Source organism: Myzus persicae, unplaced genomic scaffold, assembly GCF_001856785.1.
Source record: "Myzus persicae strain clone G006 unplaced genomic scaffold, MPER_G0061.0, whole genome shotgun sequence".
In the NCBI taxonomy this organism is placed as follows: Eukaryota; Metazoa; Arthropoda; class Insecta; order Hemiptera; family Aphididae; genus Myzus; species Myzus persicae.
Window position 1 is genome coordinate 1 of NW_019100543.1, and position 22,363 is coordinate 22,363.

Genomic DNA, 22,363 nt, shown 5'->3' on the forward strand with positions numbered 1-22,363 from the left:
GAATTTTATATAAATAGTTAGTTTTGGCGACGGGGGGGCTGTAGAAACGTTTCTATAGCCCCCCACTCGAATTCTCGTATATCTTCAAAAAAAAATTCGTACAAATTTAGGTTCTTATCGTACAAATTCGTACAAATTCAGTACAAAATATTGGCCTAAAAAAATTTGGAAAAACACGATTTGGGGGGGCTGGGGAAACGTACGTCCAAAAAAACAAAAAAGAACACACAATAATAATAAATAAATGTATTATTGCCGTGTATATGGCGCGGCTCAGTGGCGGCGCGAGAGGGTTTTTGTGAGACAAATGTCTAACAGCTAAAAGGGGTGGTGGGTGGGTATCGAGTAGGTACCTATGGTGGATAGTCAGTTCTGAAAAATATTGAGTGACACAACGTATCAAATAAATAAATATATAAATAGTCATATTAAAATAGAGTATAGATTATAGAGTATAGACATAAACATGGTTTATAAATAATGTATAATAAGTGTATTGAGAAAAGAATTAATGTTTGGATGATTGTTTTAATTGAAAGTACATTTAATGATTTATTAATAAAGCAGTATTTATATAATTTATAAAAGTTATTTTTATTGTAGTACCCGTAACATGAATTTCTAAAAAGGCTAATTTGATATAGAATTATAATAGGGGGTCTGGGGGCATAGCCCCCCACGGCTCTGTGCAAAATAAAAAGGTGGGTCGTGTGTGCTGCAACTAACATTTTCTTGCCTCACTGTCGAAAAAGTTTGCGGCGCCACTGGCGCGGCTCCACTGAGGTTACCGTCGTACATAATACTAATAATTAAGGAATATAATAATAATAAGTGTTCTTACACATGACACTTAGAGATAATATGTAATAATAAATAAAGAATACCGGCCAATGTGTAGTTACGGATATTTAAATCATATCTAAAGGATATCTAAATCACTTTTCAAACAAATTTCCAAATATAGTTTCTATACTTAGGAGATATCTTCATTACACAGACTTTTAATTTTTATATTTTAAATTAGACACTAAGTTTCAGACCAACATTTAGAAGAAATGAAAATTCTATAAATTGAAGGTCTTATGCATATTTTTATATTCAATATTGATAGGAATAGAAATGATTAAAATTTGAAAGAATTAAAGCAAATTAAGTAAATGTTCACGAAGAATTTTCCATTACAATAAAGATTTTTGAGTTCATAAAAAACATTTAGAAGAAATAAAAATCAATAAATTGAAGGTCTTATAAATATTTTTACATTCAATATTGATGTGAATAGAAATGTTAGTATTTGAACCAATAAATTACATTAGGTCCATATTTAGAAGATTTTTAAATTACAATGGCTTTAAAATTTTCACATTTTAATTGACACTTTTGAGTTTAAGAAAAACATTTAGTTTAAAAAAAAGATTTCCATTAAGTTTATTGTGTATAAAAAAATCTTAATAAAAACTGAAACTTAAATATGTTCAGATTGATTTTTGTTAATTGAGTCTTTGACTTCCAAACATAATTTTATTTTCTCCATGATGCTTAAGATAATATCATGTGTAGTGTTTCATAATTTCAAAATGAAATAGAAGTTTGCCCTCCTATACAATAAACATCCCCGTATTAAGAAGCAAAATGAAGTTACATATTATGTATTGTAAATCATAACTAGAAAAATGTACTAAGTAGAAACAAGGGACCCTGTTTTTTACAAATTGTTGCAACCGCCATCGTTGTAGTTTCAATTTTCATTCTCTCCATTGTTAATGTTTTTCGGTTAATTTGTTTATTCCATTTTATCAAGCTGGTTTCTTTTGTGTTCTCTATAAAGTGCCCAATGCCCATAGATATGCACGATAATTGCGTCGCACTGCACCAATGCAGCGTACCGCAGTGAAGGCAAAGACTGTGAGGGTGCATTATGGTACCCAATAGGATCCAAGTGGACACAAACAAACATCCGTGCCAAGTACTCCCCCATCATGAGTTGTGCGGTTGAGGTGTCTTGTTATGTTTAAATATAAACTTTACACCGTTTTTTTCAAAACATGAACCTTTACTGTGTGGATGGTAGGACCTGTGGAAATAAGTATAATAAGTAATAACTGACTTAGGAAAATCCCCCGGACCTTAAATTCATATTTACATCTATAATGTTGTACATGACGTATTCAACCACTTTTCACTTACCGGAATATTGACGGTCGATGCAGTTATATTTTTATACGAGCTTGTCCAATCGAGTATAAAATATCGACAAAAATAAATGAACAAACATAATATTATCATAAAGCAGTGTAAAAATAAATTTGTATACAATAATACAATGTACACACCTCTGCATAGCTGTTATTTCTGTTATTCGTTTCATGGTCAGTTACAGATGCATTCAAGCTTGTCTAGTAAAAAAAAATAGTAAAAGTAAAAAGTGCTAATATTAATGTTTAATACAATATATATAATATTTGATTTTTTAATTATATTTTATACATTTAAAAATGTGTTCCTCAAAAAAAAAAAATTAAATAATTAAAATTGTTCCCATGAATATTTAAAGTTAAACATAATTTCAGACCCATGTAATATATTCTCTTTTGTCCATAAGCTTTTACACAATTCGGTAAATGTATATTAATATTTTGTCTAAATCTAGTTTGTTGTTCATGAAAATCAGAATTAAGTGTTTATGTTTATATAGCTGGATTAAGGCAGAGAAATTATGAATTCATTTTCAGATTTTTCACATTAAGTACTATAAATATTATTGCTATACTAATTAAATTAGGTGGGCTTAACAAATAATTTTTGAAATCATTTACAGTAACATTAAGTATTTTTTTAATGAATATTAAAAGTTCCTCCCCAAATTTAAGTATATGAATAAAAAGATAGAACTAACCTAACCATTCAAAAGAATCTGAGTTTGTTTTTTTAGTGATTTCCTCAACAACCGCAATAAAGTTTTCATCGGGGGTTTTTGGAATACCTGTTATATCAATTGAGATTCTGAGGTTATGCTGTTCAATGTAGTACATTTAAGATTTTAACAAGAAAAATTATTCTGATAGACTTTTATTTTCAGCTCCTATTTGTTCATTTTATAATATAATTTAATTGAATTCAAGTATAATATTATCGATTTTTTTGTTATTACAGTTATCAAATTTTGCACAAATGAAAGGTAAAGATTTAACTAGTTATTCAATGTTTTTCTTGTATGGATTTTTCAGATTCCTTAGTAGATTTATTGGAAGTACTTTTTGGAAAATTTATAAGTGAAGTTTTGCAGTTTGGACATGTAAAGCAGATCCCGCGGCGTCGTCGGTTAAAACGGAAAAAAAAAAGGTTAGACTATATAGGTTGTAATTATAAAAATTATATACACACTTTCTATATCATTTATGCAATTATATTTTCGTTTTTAGTAATCAGAGTATTAAGTCTAGTTTAAGTAATAAATATTACTGTATTTATTACTTTATAGCTAGGTAACTAATATTGTTAACCTTAACATCTTAAGCTAAACTGGTACTAACTAATCAGCTGACAAAAGGACAATCAAAAATAACAAAACATGACCTTTGAGCTCTAAAACTCTTATAGTTTTAAAATAGTTACACAGTGAAACCTCTTTCAACGGACACTTCTAAATAACGGACACAATTTCCGGTCCCGGCATAGTTCCGTTGAAAATAATGGATAATGCTTCTCTATACATCTTTGAAGAACGGAAGCAGACAGGTTTAGGTAGTCAGAGTGTTTAAATATATCTAAATAACGAACAGCTATCCAAAAAATACGAATGTATTGTGCATACAATACAATATGTACTATGACAATATTATTATACAAATTATGATGCAGTTTCATTGTCAATAGTTAACCAACTTCAGTCTAATTTTGAGGAAATTGCAATATAAGAAAAAAAACAAACTAAAATTTCAGATTTTTTTTCAATAAGTAATTTTGTATAATATATTTTGTTACATCTAAATAATTGTAATAAATTATGTTATGATAGACCTAAAGTAAGATATTTTTTAAAAAGTCAATAAAATTTAAATTTTCAGACATAAATGTATACATATTATTTTATTAATGTTTCCCTATAGCGGACACCTCTCAATAGTAAACCATTTTTGACGGTCCTGTGAGGGATCTTATCTATAGGTTTTACTGTATTTTAAAAATGTCAAAATAATTTAATTTTTAAAAAAATTACAATTTATAATTTTTTTACAACATTAGGTAAATGAAAGATTTAAATAATTTTGAAGAGTGTAATAACATTAAACAAAACAAATCAAATGACGATTGAACTTATCATAATAACATTAAAACGATATATTTGCTTAAATTTAAATCCTGCCACTCAGGTATTTTACCTATTAGCTGTGTTCCTAGTGTATCTTACCACCTAAGTATTTTTTATGATGCTTGTGAGTTGTGACATACCATGGCACTTAATAATATGATTAGGTATAGGGTATAGTTTGTGGGTGAAATAGAATATTTAGTTTAATTATATATCTGCTTAAACGATTCTAGCATCATCTGGTGCCTAGTTAATATAATCTATATACATCAAGTTATAGCTTGCAGGTTTAATATTTATTTTTAAATATTTTAAACGTTAACATTATATGAACCTGTGTACCTGTGTAGGTAAAGTTTATGACAGAAAAAACAATTTATTACTCCGTTTGGGGCGGGTTTGGCAAAGAATTTAGAATTTTACACATTATTATAGATAATAAAATATAATAAAATAATTATTGCTTTCAAAGTGTACCTTTTTTCGGAATCTGGACAGACTACAGTCCATTGCTTATTTCTTGTGGGATCATTGATAAATGTTTGGTACAAACTGCATAGATAAGTTATAGATTTCCTTGCTAAATCAAAATTTGTATCATCAACCTAAAATTATTTAAATTCCAAATTAAAAATAGTAAATGGTTCAATAAATTAAGATGGGAAATAGAAAAATCTTCAGTGTCATATTTGTTTATAAAAATTGCATTCGGGCTATGGAACTGTCTAAGAACTATGTCAATAATAACTACTAGATGAACTTTGAATAAAAATTAAACTGTTTAATAATATTACGTTTATATAAAATATCAACCACACACAAATTGTATCAGATAGGTATTCCCAAGTAACACCTATGAAATTATCACTCTGATAATAATTAGAGATTTAAACAGTTATTAATTCACACAGCAGTAAAATGTAGCATTAACAAATATTTGTATTATATCTTATACAATCTCACTGAGCTTATAAATTTCTTTGCTAATCATAGAATCTCTAACATCATTTAATGCTATAGGACAAATAATGCGTTTATAATACATCAGAAACTACAAAATAAAATAATATAAATAATTTCAGAGTTACCTAATTAATAGTTATTATCAAACTTACAACTTCTTTATAGGACGTTTTTTGAAAATATCACTGCTTCCGAGGTTACAGTACTATTCCATTAAAATAGGCTCAGCGATTTTTCGCCCAACCCTGCCACCTGAAACATTTTCTGGGTCATCATCTTTGCCTAAATTCATTGATGTGGTATTCATATCTTTACACATTGTGCGCCGCCATAATTTTTTTATATTTTCACTTCTATCATAATATTAATTAGTATAAACTCATTATATAATAAATATACCTATGACAAACCTAATGAATCATAAAATTTAAATAATAATTCATTTTAACTTGCATCATTAGTCATTACTACTCTCAACAATTGTATACCTGGAAACAATTATAGGAATATGACAATAATCATGATATTTTCTATAACAGACACAGCATTCACACAATATTTCTTTTCCATCATTTTCATTGCACCATGAACATTTTGCACGTAGACTATTGAATGTAAGTAGAATATAAAAGTCCTTATCTAGTTCTGCAAGAATAATTATTATATTAGTGAAACACTATAAGTTATATTATAATTGATAAATAGTTTACCAGATGATGAATTATTATTTTCAACAACGAAACCTCTTTTTTTTCCTTCTGCATATTGGTGATATGGTATAAATGTAACTGATTCGAAAATAATAATTATTATAACTTTTAGGTACTTTTAGTTGCATAATAAATAATAAATAGTTTACCTGAAGACAATTTATTAGGATAACGTTTCTTTTTTAAAAAGTGAGGGTCTACTTTCTTTATACTTTTTTAATTGTATCAATTTTTAAGCACGTTATTATTACTATTTTCAGAATCTGATCTGAAAGAATAATTATTGTAACTGTTAGGTAGTTACTATTAATTTATCATAAATGTGTTTAACAACTTCCATTTACGATTATAAAAATGCAAGGCTGGGCAATTTAATGAATTTGTTTTAACTCAATTAAGTATTTTTTTTCCAATTCAACTAAAAGTCAAATTAATAAAACATTTTTATACATCAATTAAGTTAACAATGACCTATTAGTGCAAGAAATCAACCTATGAATAAAAGAATTTTAAAAAAAGAGCGAGAACTCAAATTAGAAATAAATAATATATTGATTGGAGAAATATTTGTAACACTTTCATGGACAACAACAAAATGCTCATAAGATGTATCAATATTATATTACAACAAAAAAGAAACTTCAAATCACACATACAAAAATGTTTTTTGAAGTAATAAACAAATTACTGGACCACATACATATATATATAGTATAGACGCCTCAAAAACAGACAAAGGGGTGAGTGTTTTCTGTGGTTATCCAACAAACCGACCTTTCTGTGAGGTTTTCGGATAATTGTAGCATAGTTGCATCTGAGGCACTCGCTATATATAAAGCCATATATTGTATAATAAGTGCCCACTTGCAAAATAAAAAGTACATCATTTTAACAGACTCCATAAGCACTTAAACTAGTCTTGGTAATATTAATAACGATAATATTATCACAAATAAAATAATCAACTTGACTAATACAATTTGACAACAACATAATCTTTTCATGGATTATCGGGTACTACGGAATAATAATTATAATTACCAATTATTGGTAATGAAAGAGCGGACATACTTGCTAAGGAAAATGCCAATAACCCACATCAAAGAATCATCTGGAATATAAAATCAGACAAAGATATAAAAAAAAAAATGAGCTACAATCGAGTTAAAAATAAATGGCAAAATGAATGGCTAAAAATTAACACAATATTAAACGAACAACAGAGAAATGGAATAACCCAATGCACCTCATAAGAAGAGATAATGTTGTATTAAATCGCATCAGAATGGGTCATACCCACTACATACATAGCTATCTTATGAAAAAGAGGCATCAAGAACATGTCTTACACGTGGATATCCAACTTCGATCAAACACATTACTGAATGTAGACTAAAGAGGCCCTACAAAAATACAACATACCTAAACACCTTCAACTCACTGGACACCAACAAAGAATCCATCCAAAATACATTATTGTTTATGAAAGACATTGGATTGTCCAATTTAATTTAATTTATTTCAGTACCCATACGTAAAATAAGCCAACGGTCGAGGCTTTCTTCTTTAATGAAAAAAAATAGTAAGTTATATATTATTTAGCTTTGCTATTACTCTTATTACATATGGTGTACAGTATATTTTGTTTTTAAGTAAAAAGTAAGTTGTTTCCAAATGGTTCGGTAGTTCTTATTGATTAAAATAAGGCATTTTTAATCAAAAATTACTGTTTAATTAGTTAAAATTAATGCTGCAAGATTAAACTTTAACTATCTAGGTACATATACCTAATTCATAAATAATTTTTACACCTATCTATATGAAAGAAGGTAAACATAATTGTATCACAAACAATACTTTATTACTAATCACTAATCAGATAATCAATCAGAAATTGAAAAATTATAATACTTCCGTGCCCCCTCCTTGACGTGTTAAAAAGTTATACTAAACAATTAGTTTTTTTTTGACTAGATAATACCTAATTCTTGATTCTACACCCAATCATAGAAGTTGACACTTCTGCAGGGAACAAATGCACTTACCGACCTAACCGACTTGTTTTTCATGGTTAAAATAATGGGGCAATATTTTTTTCCCGGAAACTATTATTTTAGAAGTTCCAAAGTTTGCGATCTTACGTTTATACACATACGCGATACACTACAGCCACACGCAACGCATATGAATTTTTTTCTTTTTACGTACCTATTTTAACCATACATTGTTCGCACACCGCGATCGAGGCACAGACATTGCGTCTAATATATATGCCGTCCGCTCCGTTCACCTTGTATGCCGTTGCCGATAACGCACTTCCACCGTGGACACCGCAGACACTTAACCTCATCAGTCATCCAACGACCTTTGCTGGACTACTGCCGTCGTAGCGTTGTTTTTTCCAGCCGATATACGCCCCTTCGTTGTCTTTTACCTATGTTCGAGACGGCATTGTGTTTTACGCAACATGAGTTGTAGTGCCGCCTTGTCCGTCGTTGTGCCTCCACACCTCCATAGCCTGCGTTAATTCGTTTCGCCGGCATTGCGACGTTTCCGATACAGTGGTCGGTCGTGCCGTGTGTCGTTCGTACTCGCCAAATAATATTATACTATAACGATAATACTCATATGAGTGTTATTGGCCCTACAGTGAATTGCGAGGCCGTTATACGTCACATGTATGAAACTGTTGAAACTCGTACCACCTGTCCTGTACCCGAGTAATCACCTGTAAGTGGCGAATAATAAGGGATAGAATCGATGTTAGTGGGCATTCAGTCGCCGTCGCTATTCTCCACCAAAATTCAAACCGAATCGTCAAGTTGTCACTCGAACCAGACGGTCGTCGTCGTTCGTAAATATTACCACTATCATTCTTTTTCTAGTATCAATTATTATCATATGTGCTGGTATTGATTAATTATAATTTTTATTTTATTTTTAGTGTTGTATTGTTTATTGATGAAAGTTCAAATTCCATTAATAAAGGTAATTTTAAAAAGTTAGTTGAATTACATTTTAGTATTTGTTCATTAGAAGTACAAACACATTACAAATCGTTGCAGAATAAATTTACAGGTACATCAATAATCATACAAAATGTAATCATTTCCATGTATATCTGAATATTTAGAAAATCATATTAAACATGAAATTAAACAATGCATTATTCTGTACAAATTGATGATACAGCAGACATAAATCAGAAAACACAATGTTCTATAATTCTAAGATAGGTACATAAGTAATAAGTCCAAGTTGGTTGAACATTTTTTTGGTTTTTATGATGTCAGCGAAGACCAGACTGCTGAAGGATTATTTAATTTAATCACGACCCTTTTTCTAGAGTTTATTATTGAAGACATATTGGTTGGTTAGTGATATGATGGTGCTAGTATGATGCCTGGGCATTTGAATGGCTTACTAACTCAAAATATTTTGAGCATTCGGCTTTTATCGGTCAATAACCATTATTCAATTTTATCTGTAGATAAAATAATAATATATATTACATAATATTGCGTTTAGTATGTTCGAGTATAACAAAATATTTTTCATAGCACGATCGAAAAAAAAGGTAATTTTTGGCATGTAGTGTTCAAAAGGTTTGTCACCCCTGTTATGATGCAATTTAATAAAAACCTGCTCAAATATTTTTCCTTATGAAAATAAATTAAAAGTAGAACTAGAAGTGTTTTATAATAATGTCCATTATCATAACCTAACACACATTTATGAAATGATTAAGATTTTTTAAAAAGATGGGTAAAGGAAGTTATGCCTGAAGTATACAAGTTATTTTCATTAATTTTAACCATTTCATTTATTAGCGATTCTGTATTAGGAAGTTTTTCTTGTCTGAAACTTATCAAGACTTATTTTAGAAACAGTATTTCTCAACAGCGCTTAAGTTCTTCGTCTAAATCTAAAATATCCATTGAAAAATTATTAATCCAACAGCTCAAAGCATATGAACCATTTTATGAAGAAATTATTAATATATATGACAATAAAAAATGTATATCTATTGACTTAATTTATAAAACATAATACTTTTTTAATATTCTTAATAAATATATAAAATATAATACTTTTTAATATTCTTTATTATTTTTGTCAGTTTATATAATTTTTCTTTTGTTACTAGGAAGACACTAGTCAATTAAGAAACTAAAAATTGTTATTATTTAGATTAATACATTTTTTTATTTGAATTAATTTTTTCGAAATTCTTCTTTTGCATCAATTTTGTACATTTTTGACTATTTTTAACTCAAAACTAGAAAAACACTTTATAGGGGTTGTGTCTCAGTTTTGTATACATTATAGATGTATAGTATTTCGATATTATATAGTACATATACCTACCAGTAAATAGTAATGCCAAATTGTAACTTACTATAGTTAATTTCATGATGAGAAATAGTAAAAATGAAACCGTTTTCTGACAGAAGTTTAAAGAAAAAATTTGTGTTTAAACAAAATAAATGCGTTTTGAGGTCTGTGATTGTCTAGATGAATAGGTAAAAAATTGTTGCCTCAAAATTTTAATGCTATTACCTCTACTGTGTTCAAGTAAACTAATAAGTTTATTATAACCTTGCCTGTTAAAGTAACATAAGTATATTATAGTGGCTTCGCCTCCTGGTTCCGGGACGTCGTGCCTATACTTTATTTTAATTGGATATTTTTGTTTGTATTATTATTTGTTCCTATTACCTTGTGTTATAAAAAACAAAAATGTTTAAAACTATATTTTTTGAATAATAAATTATCAAAGATATATATTTAATTTAATACAGAATAATATGTCAATATATTGTGTCACTATTTAAAATAAAATATTTTATATTTTAACAAAACTCAACAGAAAAGTTGCAATGTACTGTCATTCAATAGGTAGCATATTTATAAATTGACATTTCTATAATTAATTTTGTGAATATATTATATATTTATAAGCAATAATAACGTTCAGGTAATTAATTTTCTTTGAATGAATAATATTCAAACATTGTTTAGATATTTACATAACTGAGTGTCTGAGTATAACATGTATGTAACTACAAATGGTATACACACACCGAATACGTAGAAATATGCGATTCAAGGTTTTATTACATATAACTCATAAGAGTTCAATCGGTTTAATGCAGTATTTGTCGCTGAACAGAAACGGCTTTTATGCTCGAATTTTGGCATTGATAATCACCCGAGTAGATTATCTCGTAGGTACCAAGGCTTAGGAGACTATTAACGTCAGGTAGGTGAGATCGAATCGGCGACAGCTAAAACCGTAAATATTGTGCGATAGGCCTATGGTTTGGCACGGCCGCCCGAGATGTTTGTAATTTTTTTCGATTTACGTAATTTTTTAAATTTCTAATGATTAAGTTTTATTATCTTCTGGAATGATCACTAGAATATTTGATACAATAGTCCTTAATTACATAAATAAATAAATAAATAAATAAATATAATAAAATAAAATAAAACAAATAAATATTAGACGCATTCAGTAGAATCTCTTACACATTTCTCTATCATAACGATTCTACGAAAATATATTATTAGTCATGTATGGTATCATCCATATCACAATTATTATACATAATATGCAGAAGAGTGGTTCTAAACCTTAGTGTGTTGGTGACCAAAGATATTTACAAAATTCTTAATGAGATATCTTAAAATAATGCAAAATTTGAGGCACCCGTCCACCTTGTTCAATTATTTTCCATTACGATGACTAAATTAAATTATTACTCTTCATTTAGTTATTTGCTACTTGTTTGTCATCGCCCCGCCAGTACACCGTATACAATTTATCTTTACGCCACTCTTGTTTGTTATCACCCAGCCGTATAGTTGCATTAGTAGCTATGTTGTTATTGTTATTACAACTATCGTGTTAAGCTTGTGATAGATGATATATTTTAGGAAATAGATACTAGTTACATTTAATATCATCAGTAGGTTCGGTATTATAGCATTAGTATGTTGCTTGCTTTCGTTTTTATACTTCTTTCCTACTTCGTTCTAACATTTAACCTATACAAACAATTTGGAAAATATCAGTATAATTATTGTTTAAGAGTTAATAATTGGCTAACTGGTTCTAGACTACCAAAACGCACAACTGCCCATTTCATATACTTCTGGGTCCTACAAATGTCTTCTCAAAGTTTATAATTTTAATACATTTTTTTAAATTCAAGTTTTATGTATACAATTATATAAAATATTGACATTTTTTTTTTAAACGTTCGTGTACAATATATTTTTTCATTTTTATTGTTTATTTTAATATATATATTGTATTTATGGCGGAGCGATAACAAACAACTAAGTCATAATATTAATTACATTTTAATATATGTACTAGGTCAGCGGTTCTTAACCTTTTTATGGTCCGCTATCAAGTATACATAATTTAATCATCATGTACTTATTGGCTAATTATTATTTTTTTGTTTTCAAAAATGTTTGTGTTATTTTACATGTATTTTAACCTACATATAATTTTAATTTATTTTATAACAAAAGTTATGACAAAACGCGCATTTGATACACAAACATTAAATTGAGTATTGAGTGCAATTATTATTATTTATAGTACCTTTTTATTATTAATATCAAATAACCCAAATCATATTCAATATAAATAATGATTCATCATTACCTGAATAACACAGATAAGAAACAATAAACAAGGGCCTAGTAACCATAGGCATTCCTTCTTACGTTTTCATAAATATAGCGGTTGCTGCTGTTGCTACGTGCGATCGTCAGTAGACAGATTAACTGTCCATAAAAAATGACAACTCTATAAGACACGCTTGTGATAAAGTACCTAAGCAGTTTATTATAAGGTAGGCTATCTCTACCCGTTTTGGATTGAGGACCCCGCTAGGTGCACCCTCTGCATGAACAATATGTTCAATTTTAATTTATTAATTATTTTCATAGACTCAAATTGACTAAAATTGTTGGTTGGACTTAAGCCCCCCTCCCCATAGCCTACAATGTAGGTAAACAATTGTTGGAAGGGAACGCCCTCCATAAAATCACCCATCCACTCAGCTATAATCATTATCAATGTAAAAAAAACAAAGTATTACATTTTTAGAATATATTTATTTTAACAAAATTATCTGTTCTTTTTCAGAAAATACATTTAAAATGTCTTCTGTATTTATATAATTAGATAAATCCCTCTCAATATGTAGCAATTACTAGCATAGATAGAGTTGAGAACCTAGTGTGATCCATAGTTGTCCTCAAAAACTATCATAATAACAATTTATTTTCAATAATTGTATTTCGTAATTTGGTTAAGTTTTTATAAAATAAACATGTTTAGTACCAAAGAGTATAACAAATTAGTACTAATTATAAGATTCTGAACTAAGGGGACATGAACGAAATTTGAGGGGGGACTAAGTCCCCCGAAGCCCCCCCCCCCCCTATTTGCGCCAATGATTATTTTGATTGTGTAAATGCCGATGAGCGGCTATAAGTGCAACTCAGCCGACAGTCAGCTTGGTAGGCAATGTACTAAAATTCGATTTGATGCATTCTTAAACATGATCTGCCCGATTTATCAATGTCACCCAAAAAAATTTTAAAAATACCAAGTTTTACTAAAAAATTAAGAAGGTTGCCCGGAAAATTAGTTATTATTAAAATTAACTTGCAAATTGTATACCATTACGCATATTGTTTGGCACGGCGGTCCGCGGGTTCCCAGCTACCTGCAACCTGACCTTTTTGTCTGTCAAATTATGTGTTTAACTTGTTCTTGTATATAATTGATTTGCAGCATTGCAAGTTCTGTGGTTTAAGTTTGTTTAAAATTTTCAGCGTTATTGCTTAAACTAACTATGAAAAACAAACACTTGTCAAAAAACTAACTGTACAATTTTTATTTAATCTTCCAATTGATCCACTCACCACTGTGAAATAAGCCTTAAGAATTATAAATTAATTGTTTTGTTCGTAGATAGAAGATAGATGGGCACGTCTTAAATGATAAACGATAAGCGTGATGCCTCGAATGTGGGAAATAGGGATTTATTTTTATATACATATAGATAGATAGTATAATAATTGCTCTGCAGAGGGCATAATGTCAGTGCTTTAGTGCCCCCTAACCATGTTAAGTGTCAAACCGAATAAAAAATTATTTATTTACGTAACCGCCGTCTGCTGCAGGGTCCGTAAAAATGGGACCGCGGACCGCCAGTTGGTGACCCTTGACCTATCGGTATACTAAAGGCGGTAGTACATTATAATATGTATATAATAAACTCGTGGGAAATAAGCACTGATCACTTCACCAATATGAGGCAATAACTTAAGTGCTACAATAATTTCCTAGCCTTATACATATACAATGTGCGTCAGCGATTGAAATCAAAAACCGATCGTCGAACCCATTACGGTAACGAGCTGCTGCGGTGTCTGACAGAAGTTTAAAATCTGATGTTGACCATCGATACCACGAAAAACTGCCAATAAATTTATTAAAACATAAACTGTTTTCAAACCAACTCAAGAGAAAACTTACTGATGTCACGGAAAGTCCTTCAAAAATCACAAATCGTGAAATACTAGAAAATATTATTATTTTGGTATATATATATACATACATTTTTTTTTGTAAATTATCATAATTCAATTGAAACTGAAACTCGATGCGAAATCAAGCCCCTGGCAAATGACCTCTTGCCAGTGCCTAGCTACGGCCCCGCATGCAACCATAAAAACGTCAGGGTCATCCTAAACGGCGGCGCAGCAAAACATGCGCCGGACGAATCTCTTCGTCCGGCTCCACATGTTGCGACGCCGTCTAGGATGGGCAGAGTCGTCGACTAATTTCTGACCGGAGGCTTCACTGCAATCCCCGAGATCTGCCGGTTCCGGTGTGTCCGTCAGTTTGAAACGTATGCGTATATTGGGCGCCGACGACCATTGACCCCGCCCTGAACGGTCTCTTGCAAATTCATCGAGTTCCCGGACCTTGGCCGATGTTGCTGCAGGGAGTTCAGGCACCGCCGCCGGCTTCACGGACGCACACGACGAGGTGTCACTTCCGTTCTGCTCATCCGTCGGACTCCACAGCACCGTTATCCTGCAGCGACGCGTCGTGTCCCGCATACTTCGCGACAGACACTTCGTGGTCCGGTGCAGGACTGCAGGATGGGTGCCCGTTCTGTTCCGGCACTGCGGGCAGCTCATGAGGATTGCGGGGTTGCGCGACCGACGTGGACAAACGGAGTTGGATTTCGAAGTCTCTTGCTGTCTGACGACGAATCCTGGCGGCCACGTTCGGCGTAGACGAGTGTCTTCTCAACGCCAGCCATGTTCCGACCCGTGGCGAAAACGTAGCCGGAATGTGGAACTTGGCTAACCTCAACTCTTCGAAAATATTTGCATTTTTTCTCCTTCCGTCCACTGCAGGTTAACAACGGGTTTGTCGTTAGTAGCCACCGTAGACATGTTAAATTGTATGACTTCAGCGTGAAAACGAAATAACGATTGATACTGCAAGTGATGTACGGAACACGACGCAAGTAGACGATGTGAGAGGCAGCTTAGCTAGACTAGTAGTGATCAATACGTCAAAATATACTTCGAGAGACAAAAATAATTTATACTAGTCAAATCTATCGTAACGATGTTTTGTAGATTTTGTATGGGCCAGAAGAATATTAGGGACTCAATTAAATATTATTATAAATGTATTAATTTAAAATTAAAAAAAAAACCTTTTGATTGCATGGCCAAGACTAAAAACATCTAATTGATGATTTACTTGAATACCTAATTATAACTTGTGAACATGTGAACTAAAGAATTATCTCAAACAGTGTGTTACATGTGTATCGATGGACACCCACACCTAATGGCTATTATAGTCTATTAAATATAAACAAAGTGTATTTATAATTAATACTACTTGCCCTAGTTATAGGACAATATGCACTTCGTTGTCTTTTAAAAATGCCAACTCTATGTGAGACTCGCTTGTGATAATGTGAGCAGTATATTATCAAGTAGGCTGTCCACCTGCGGTGGATTGGTGGATTGCGGACCCCTCTAGGTGCACCCTCTATAGTCTATATGAATAATATTTTTAATTTTAATTGTATTAATTATTTTGAACGTGTACATGCCGACAAGCGGCTATAAGTGTAACTCAGCTGACAGCCACCTTGGTAAGCAATTTACTAAAATTCGATTTGATGCATGCTTAAACTAGATCTGCTCGATTGACCAATGTCACCAAAAAATTTTTGAAAAATACCAAGTTCTGCTAAGAAATTAAGAAAGTTGAAATTAAAATTAGATTAATATAATTTATTAATAAAATTAATTAAAACAAAAGTGCAAATTGTATACCTATAAACATTTCAATATTGCATGGCACGGTGGCCCACGGGTGGGTGACTTAAGTTCGTTCAAAATTTATCAAAAAACTCACAGTAAAATTTTTCATTTATCTTCGATTGATTCCACTGCGAAATTAAGAAACTAAGAAAGTATAAATTAACTGTTTTATATCATAGATAGAAGATAGAAGATTTAAATGATAAGCGATAAGCGTGATGCCTCGACTAAGGGAAATAGGGATTAATTTTTATATACATAGATAGATTGTAGAATTTTACTTCTCGGAACAATTCATATCTACTCGGCGATTAAACACATAGTTAGGTGGACAAAAAGTTATGGTTGCATGTCGCAATGAACACCAAATGGTCACCGTGCTGTAAAATATGTTTAAAAATGTACAATTTGTACGTAAACAATTTATTTTTGCCGATTTCAAACCTTTTAAGTCTTGACATTTTGAAAAATCCTTTCTTAGTGAAACTTGAAATTTTAATATTAATCTATCCTCAAAATTTAAATTTGATTACTCAAATAGGTTCGGCTCTGCGTTGATTATTACTGAATTGACTTTCCTTTACATACAGAGATGTATATTAGACTTATTTTTAATCAGACTCGTAAACCTGAGTCATTATAGAATGTTGTGAATTTTAAACTTTTTTTATAACAAACACCTTTTGAACTTTTATTATACATTTAGGTATACTTTAACATAACTAGGTAATGAATTATAAATCATAATTTATAATTCATTTGAATTCAAAAAATTCAAAAATAACGTACATTTATAGTAAAGTACGTATAATATGTGGTAAATCGTAGCACTGCTATCGAACGATGCGCTCCTGGTGGCAGAATAACCGTGTGACTTTTCATGTGCCATGTTTTGTGTTCGGAGTTTGGTCTTCTTATCTCTAATCCTAACACTGATAGGAACCTATATTGTATTATTGTATAATGATTATTATTAAGCACTAACATTATTTATTAGAAAAAAAAGCTTGTAGTCTTTAAATATAAAATAAATAAAGCCTCAAATATCATCTTTTGGAAGGTCTATCCATATATTTATTATCAATGACTACAACATGGTTCTCTAGTTCCGCTGGGTTCGCTCCATTACTACGCTTGTTTAAGTCGCTAGCTTACGAATTCTGTACCCTACCGTTTGTCAGAATTATTTGACGATTATAAAAATTTAAAAATGGGCAAAAAAAAAAAAGTAAGTATATTAACGATTTTGCTTAGCGCTTGTAAAAAAATAAATAAAACACGAGATTTTGCATGCTATCAATTTGCTTCGGCCGTCCGGTAAAATAAGATGACCGGTCGCGTCCACTGTTTCGCGTAGCGGACATACTGTTGTGCTGGTCACACGCTAACGCCGGACGTCTTGTGACTTTAGCATCCAACCGACCGTTTTCTCTCACCGTATTTTCCGCCTTACAATTAGTATTTCATTGCGTCTGTTTCTATCCTGTCCGTGTATTTTTTCTGGTTAAAATAATCGATATTGTCAAAATCGCAATCGTACAATGGTGTCTAGTCTTATTGATGGTTGTTAAGTTTATTCTAGAAGTGATGGTAGTCATACAAAATATCATCATTTATGATTTATCTCGAATTTAAAATTTACAACCATGATTGACACACAAAAATACAGTTGAGAATTATTATCATTGACTATAGTCATTCGCAGACTTTAACCACAAATGCAACATTTTTATTGAATTAAGCTGCCTATTTTTACAAACTTCCAAATAAATTTTGAGCAACTAAAATTATTAATTGTATAATACACAGATAGGCTGTGTTATTGTTACCTATAAATAGTTCTGTGGCTATAATAATATAATTCATAATTTTGACTATGTTTCTATATGTTATAAATTAGGCAGGTAAAAATTATTAATTATCTAATGAAAAAATTGTTCAGATCCATTTATAAACTTATATTAAATAATGGATTACCATGCCCACTGACTGTGACCAAGTGACTATATAACTTGCCACACCGAGGCCCAAAAAATATTGCCGATGCAGCACTTCAGAACTATCTAGTCTATCCGTGCTCACAAATATGTCATTATCATTGATACTTAAATGATATTTGACATAAGAAATCAAAAAACTTCTGATAATGAGAGTATTAGATGGTTCATACTTTCTATTATAATAGTTCAATTCACATAATTCAACTATAGTTTGTCCAAAACAGTTTTTATGTTGAACGTTTCTCAAATCTATTTTCAAAATAAGAATACTTGAATATAAACTAATTTGGTAAACATTTAAATTTAATTAGTTTTTAAACCTCAATTATTATTAAAAAAACTTCTTGTGTTATAGGATACTGGAATCATAAAACTAAAAGTTTTTGATATAGATGATAAAATTGAAAAATTTAAAATTGAAAAAACTACCCTATTTAAGGAATTGATGATAGTCTATTGTGAAAAAACTGTGAGTATAAGCTATTAAAGATTATATTTTTTTAAAGGAACTACACCCACATGTATTGTCTCTATCTGCTGTTTCCATCTTACAAATGCATAACATAACAATTGTATATTCTGACTAATCTATTTAACTATATCATGATTATTATTTGAGTGAATTCACCTAATATGAAATTTAGAAGTAAGAATATTATCTAGTAATTATAATTATTATTATCATAGGATTTTCTTAGATTTTAATTTTTTAACTAGTTATAAGTATTTATTTTAAAATGCACAAACAATTAAAAATTTTAAAACACTCATAAGTCGCTTTAAAATTAAAATCTAAAGAACACCCCTAAGAGGTTTACTAGATAATATTCTCATTTTAAATTTCATAACAGGTCAATTCGCTCCAATAATAATTACAACTGAGTTGAATTAATTATTCAGAACATAAAATTTGCCATGTTAGCATTTGTAAGATGGAGAAACTGTACCTGTGCAGGTGTACCATCGTCTGAACTGTAACCATTACAGTTCAACTCACTTGAATTTAGACAAAAATTACCATAAAATATTTTAATTTAACAATTATTTATAAATATGTATTTCATCAAGAACTCACTTAAACATTGATTGCTTTGTAAAAATGTACTAGCTAATTTTTAGCAAACAACAGTATCGCTGTAAGTTACACTGAGGTATTAAACTCACTCAGTTGTAACTACTAATAGAAGTTACTAGTACACTAGACACTTTGAAAGCCATGTTTATAAAAGTTCTCACAGACTGCAGCAGTAGCAGTATGTATATATAAGTATATACGTATGTAGTATACCAAGTGATGTTTTTAGTATTTTTGTTCTAATTGAAAATTTTCTTCATTTATTCCTCTGCATTCTGCCCTCTAGATCCATCCATGTGCATATGATTAACAAAATACTATTTAATGTTCATAATCTTATTTGTCAAGTGAATTAAACTCAAATAATTATTATTTTCAATATTATATTGGTATTATTCTAAATCAGTTCATAATATTTTTATACAATTTAAATAGGTATTGATTAGGCCACTTACATCATAGAGGCAAATAAATATGATTTTTATGTTACGTTTGTTTATTTTTAGTCACATTTTATAAGTTGTATTATATTCATTCGCTTTTTCCATTTTACTCTAGTAAGATTCACCAAATTGGAATGATTTACTGTAAAAGAAAGTCAATTTAGTGTTATTTTAATTGTTTAATAGTAATTATTTCTATGTTATCTTATCTTAAATTCAGAATTATTAAGTTTAAAAACCATGTAGTCTAGAAACAAAACTATTACCAAATTGTCGACTATGATAATACAGAATTCTCTATACTATAATTTATACTGTTTAAGTCATATTTGTCAGTTACAGTTATATTTTAACACTTATAGACTACTTACCTGCAATTTAAGAAAAAAATACTGATACCAACACTTTCTTAGAAGAACGCAGTTAAAAATGTAAACACAATCATTTTAAAGTACAAAATTGAATAAACTAAGTATTATTTAGAGTTTTGTTTCTGAAATTTAAATTGTTTTAACAGCCTATATAACATAAATAGATTAAAGTTACTTACTGCAATAAGCATATCTTATTTGCTTTTAAGAGAGGCGAGAATCTGCATTTATTGTTGACAATTAACTATCAACAAGTGTGTAACTGTAGCAACTAACAAAATGTGTGGAAAATTCTCATATAACAGTTCATATTTGAATACAATTTTTTTTTTTAAACCGTAATATTAACACCTTATTAAAATATCAAAGTTAAGTTAAATAATATGCCAATTCACTGATATTAGAACTAAACAAATTTTATATAAACTGCTGAAATGTACAGACTACAAATAAAACAACACAGAAACTGTGTACTAATATTGAAAACATACCCTGTATAAGACGTAATGATGAATTATCATATTATTTAAACCAATTATTTAATTTTGTATATTTTTAATTTTTAATTTTTATATATTTTGTATTTTTTGTATTTTTATTTATTTGTAGTCTTGCTGGCTTAACATTTAAACATTTTATGTTTTAGGGTATCTCGTTGGAAACTTCGGTTTTCAAATTTGAAGGGGAACTTATAGATGTTACTGACACTCCGGCAAAATTAGGAATGAAAAATCATGATGTAGTGATGGTATATCATTGTCAGACTTAATTACTATGAATATTAATTATTTTTCTTTTTTAATAAAATACTATTTATTTTTTTAAATTACCACCACATTTTATTTTTCAAAACCATTAAATGTCAAAGTTTTACAAAACTATTTGCATTTTAAAATTTGTAATAACTAATACAAATTTATATCCAACACAATTTCATGATTCAACTACATTAATCAGATGAAATATATAGAACACATTTTAGGTAAATATTTTAAAGAACAATTTTATTTCTACTATTATTATTTTGTTTATATTAATCTAGCTAAATAATTTATTTTTGATAATGTTATTGAGGTTTAATTAAAATATGTAATAACTATTATAATTATTGTGAATATTAAAATTATACATGCAATCCCATATTAAAAAATGTTCCACATATTATAGTTTATTTATTAATAAATAAATACATAAATTAATATTGTGTACAAACCACAATATTGACTATAATGAGCATGAACATCTTTCAATATATTCATCAATAGATAAATTTTATATATTATGTTTTTATAATTTCTGTTTAACACTGAGGCTGAAACTCAAGTTTAAAATATATATTTTTACTACTAATAAGAGGACGTTATATATCTGATATTTCCATCATACAAAAGCATAACATACCAAATTGTATGTTTAATGGAACAAATTTAATTCTGTTATTTTTAATGTTAGAGTAAATTGATCTATTAGAAAATGTTAAGGCGAGAAAAATTGGGCACCAAATATTTTTTTTTATATTTTAATTTTAAATTTAGTAAGGAGTACATATTTTATAGCTAAACTTTTTAAAATATTTAAAATATCTGTGGGTTCATGGATAATATTTTTTCATTTGAGTTGTATTACATGAAAATTCACCATAATCTTAGAAATTACTAATTAATTGTTCTGAATGTAAAATTGTCTGTATAAGACGAATATTATGTATGTCGGTAGTATACTAGTTTTTTCCTCTTAACAAAATGAATTAAAGTATATAACACTAACCCAATTTAGTATTGTTCACTAATAATTTAAATGGGTTTAAACAATTTAAAAAAGGGGGTAAGTGGATGTCGCTCTGCTCTACATTAGGTAAGAGATCACTGTAATGACTGGTATAAAATTTGAATTCAATGATATCAAATCATTGAATACGAAAAACGATTCTGTGACGGTATGTCAGTTTAGGATATTTTTTTTTGTTATTACTTATTATTAATATGGTAGCCGGTAAGTTGAATTATTCTTAAATTATGAGTGATGCTGGAAAAATATTAAATATATCTATGTAAAATTGGGCTGTTTAGGAACCGAATTACAACAAAATGATAAACG

The 22,363-nt window shown here is 29.6% G+C and overlaps 1 protein-coding gene across 6 annotated transcripts; it reads right to left on the minus strand.

Moving 5' to 3' along the window:
* Positions 1-1,387: 1,387 nt before the first annotated feature.
* LOC111031864 lies at positions 1,388-8,834 on the minus strand. Of its 6 annotated transcripts, none has more exons than XR_002604254.1 (8): positions 8,194-8,834; positions 6,135-6,253; positions 5,986-6,063; positions 5,764-5,920; positions 5,428-5,527; positions 4,790-4,917; positions 2,188-2,396; positions 1,388-2,074 (listed from the first exon to the last, which is right to left on the minus strand). XR_002604254.1 is itself a non-coding variant. In XM_022311990.1 (4 exons), exons 2-4 carry the CDS (start codon positions 8,333-8,335, stop codon positions 5,733-5,735), a joined length of 408 nt encoding a protein of 135 aa, XP_022167682.1. In that variant the 5' UTR covers positions 8,336-8,594; positions 8,662-8,834; the 3' UTR covers positions 5,681-5,732. The 6 variants fall into 6 exon arrangements, 3 of the variants coding, with proteins under 3 accessions (XP_022167682.1, XP_022167678.1, XP_022167671.1); XR_002604257.1 differs by having other exon boundaries at positions 2,188-2,227; positions 2,334-2,396; positions 5,986-6,253; XR_002604252.1 differs by having other exon boundaries at positions 5,986-6,253.
* Positions 8,835-22,363: the final 13,529 nt, after the last annotated feature.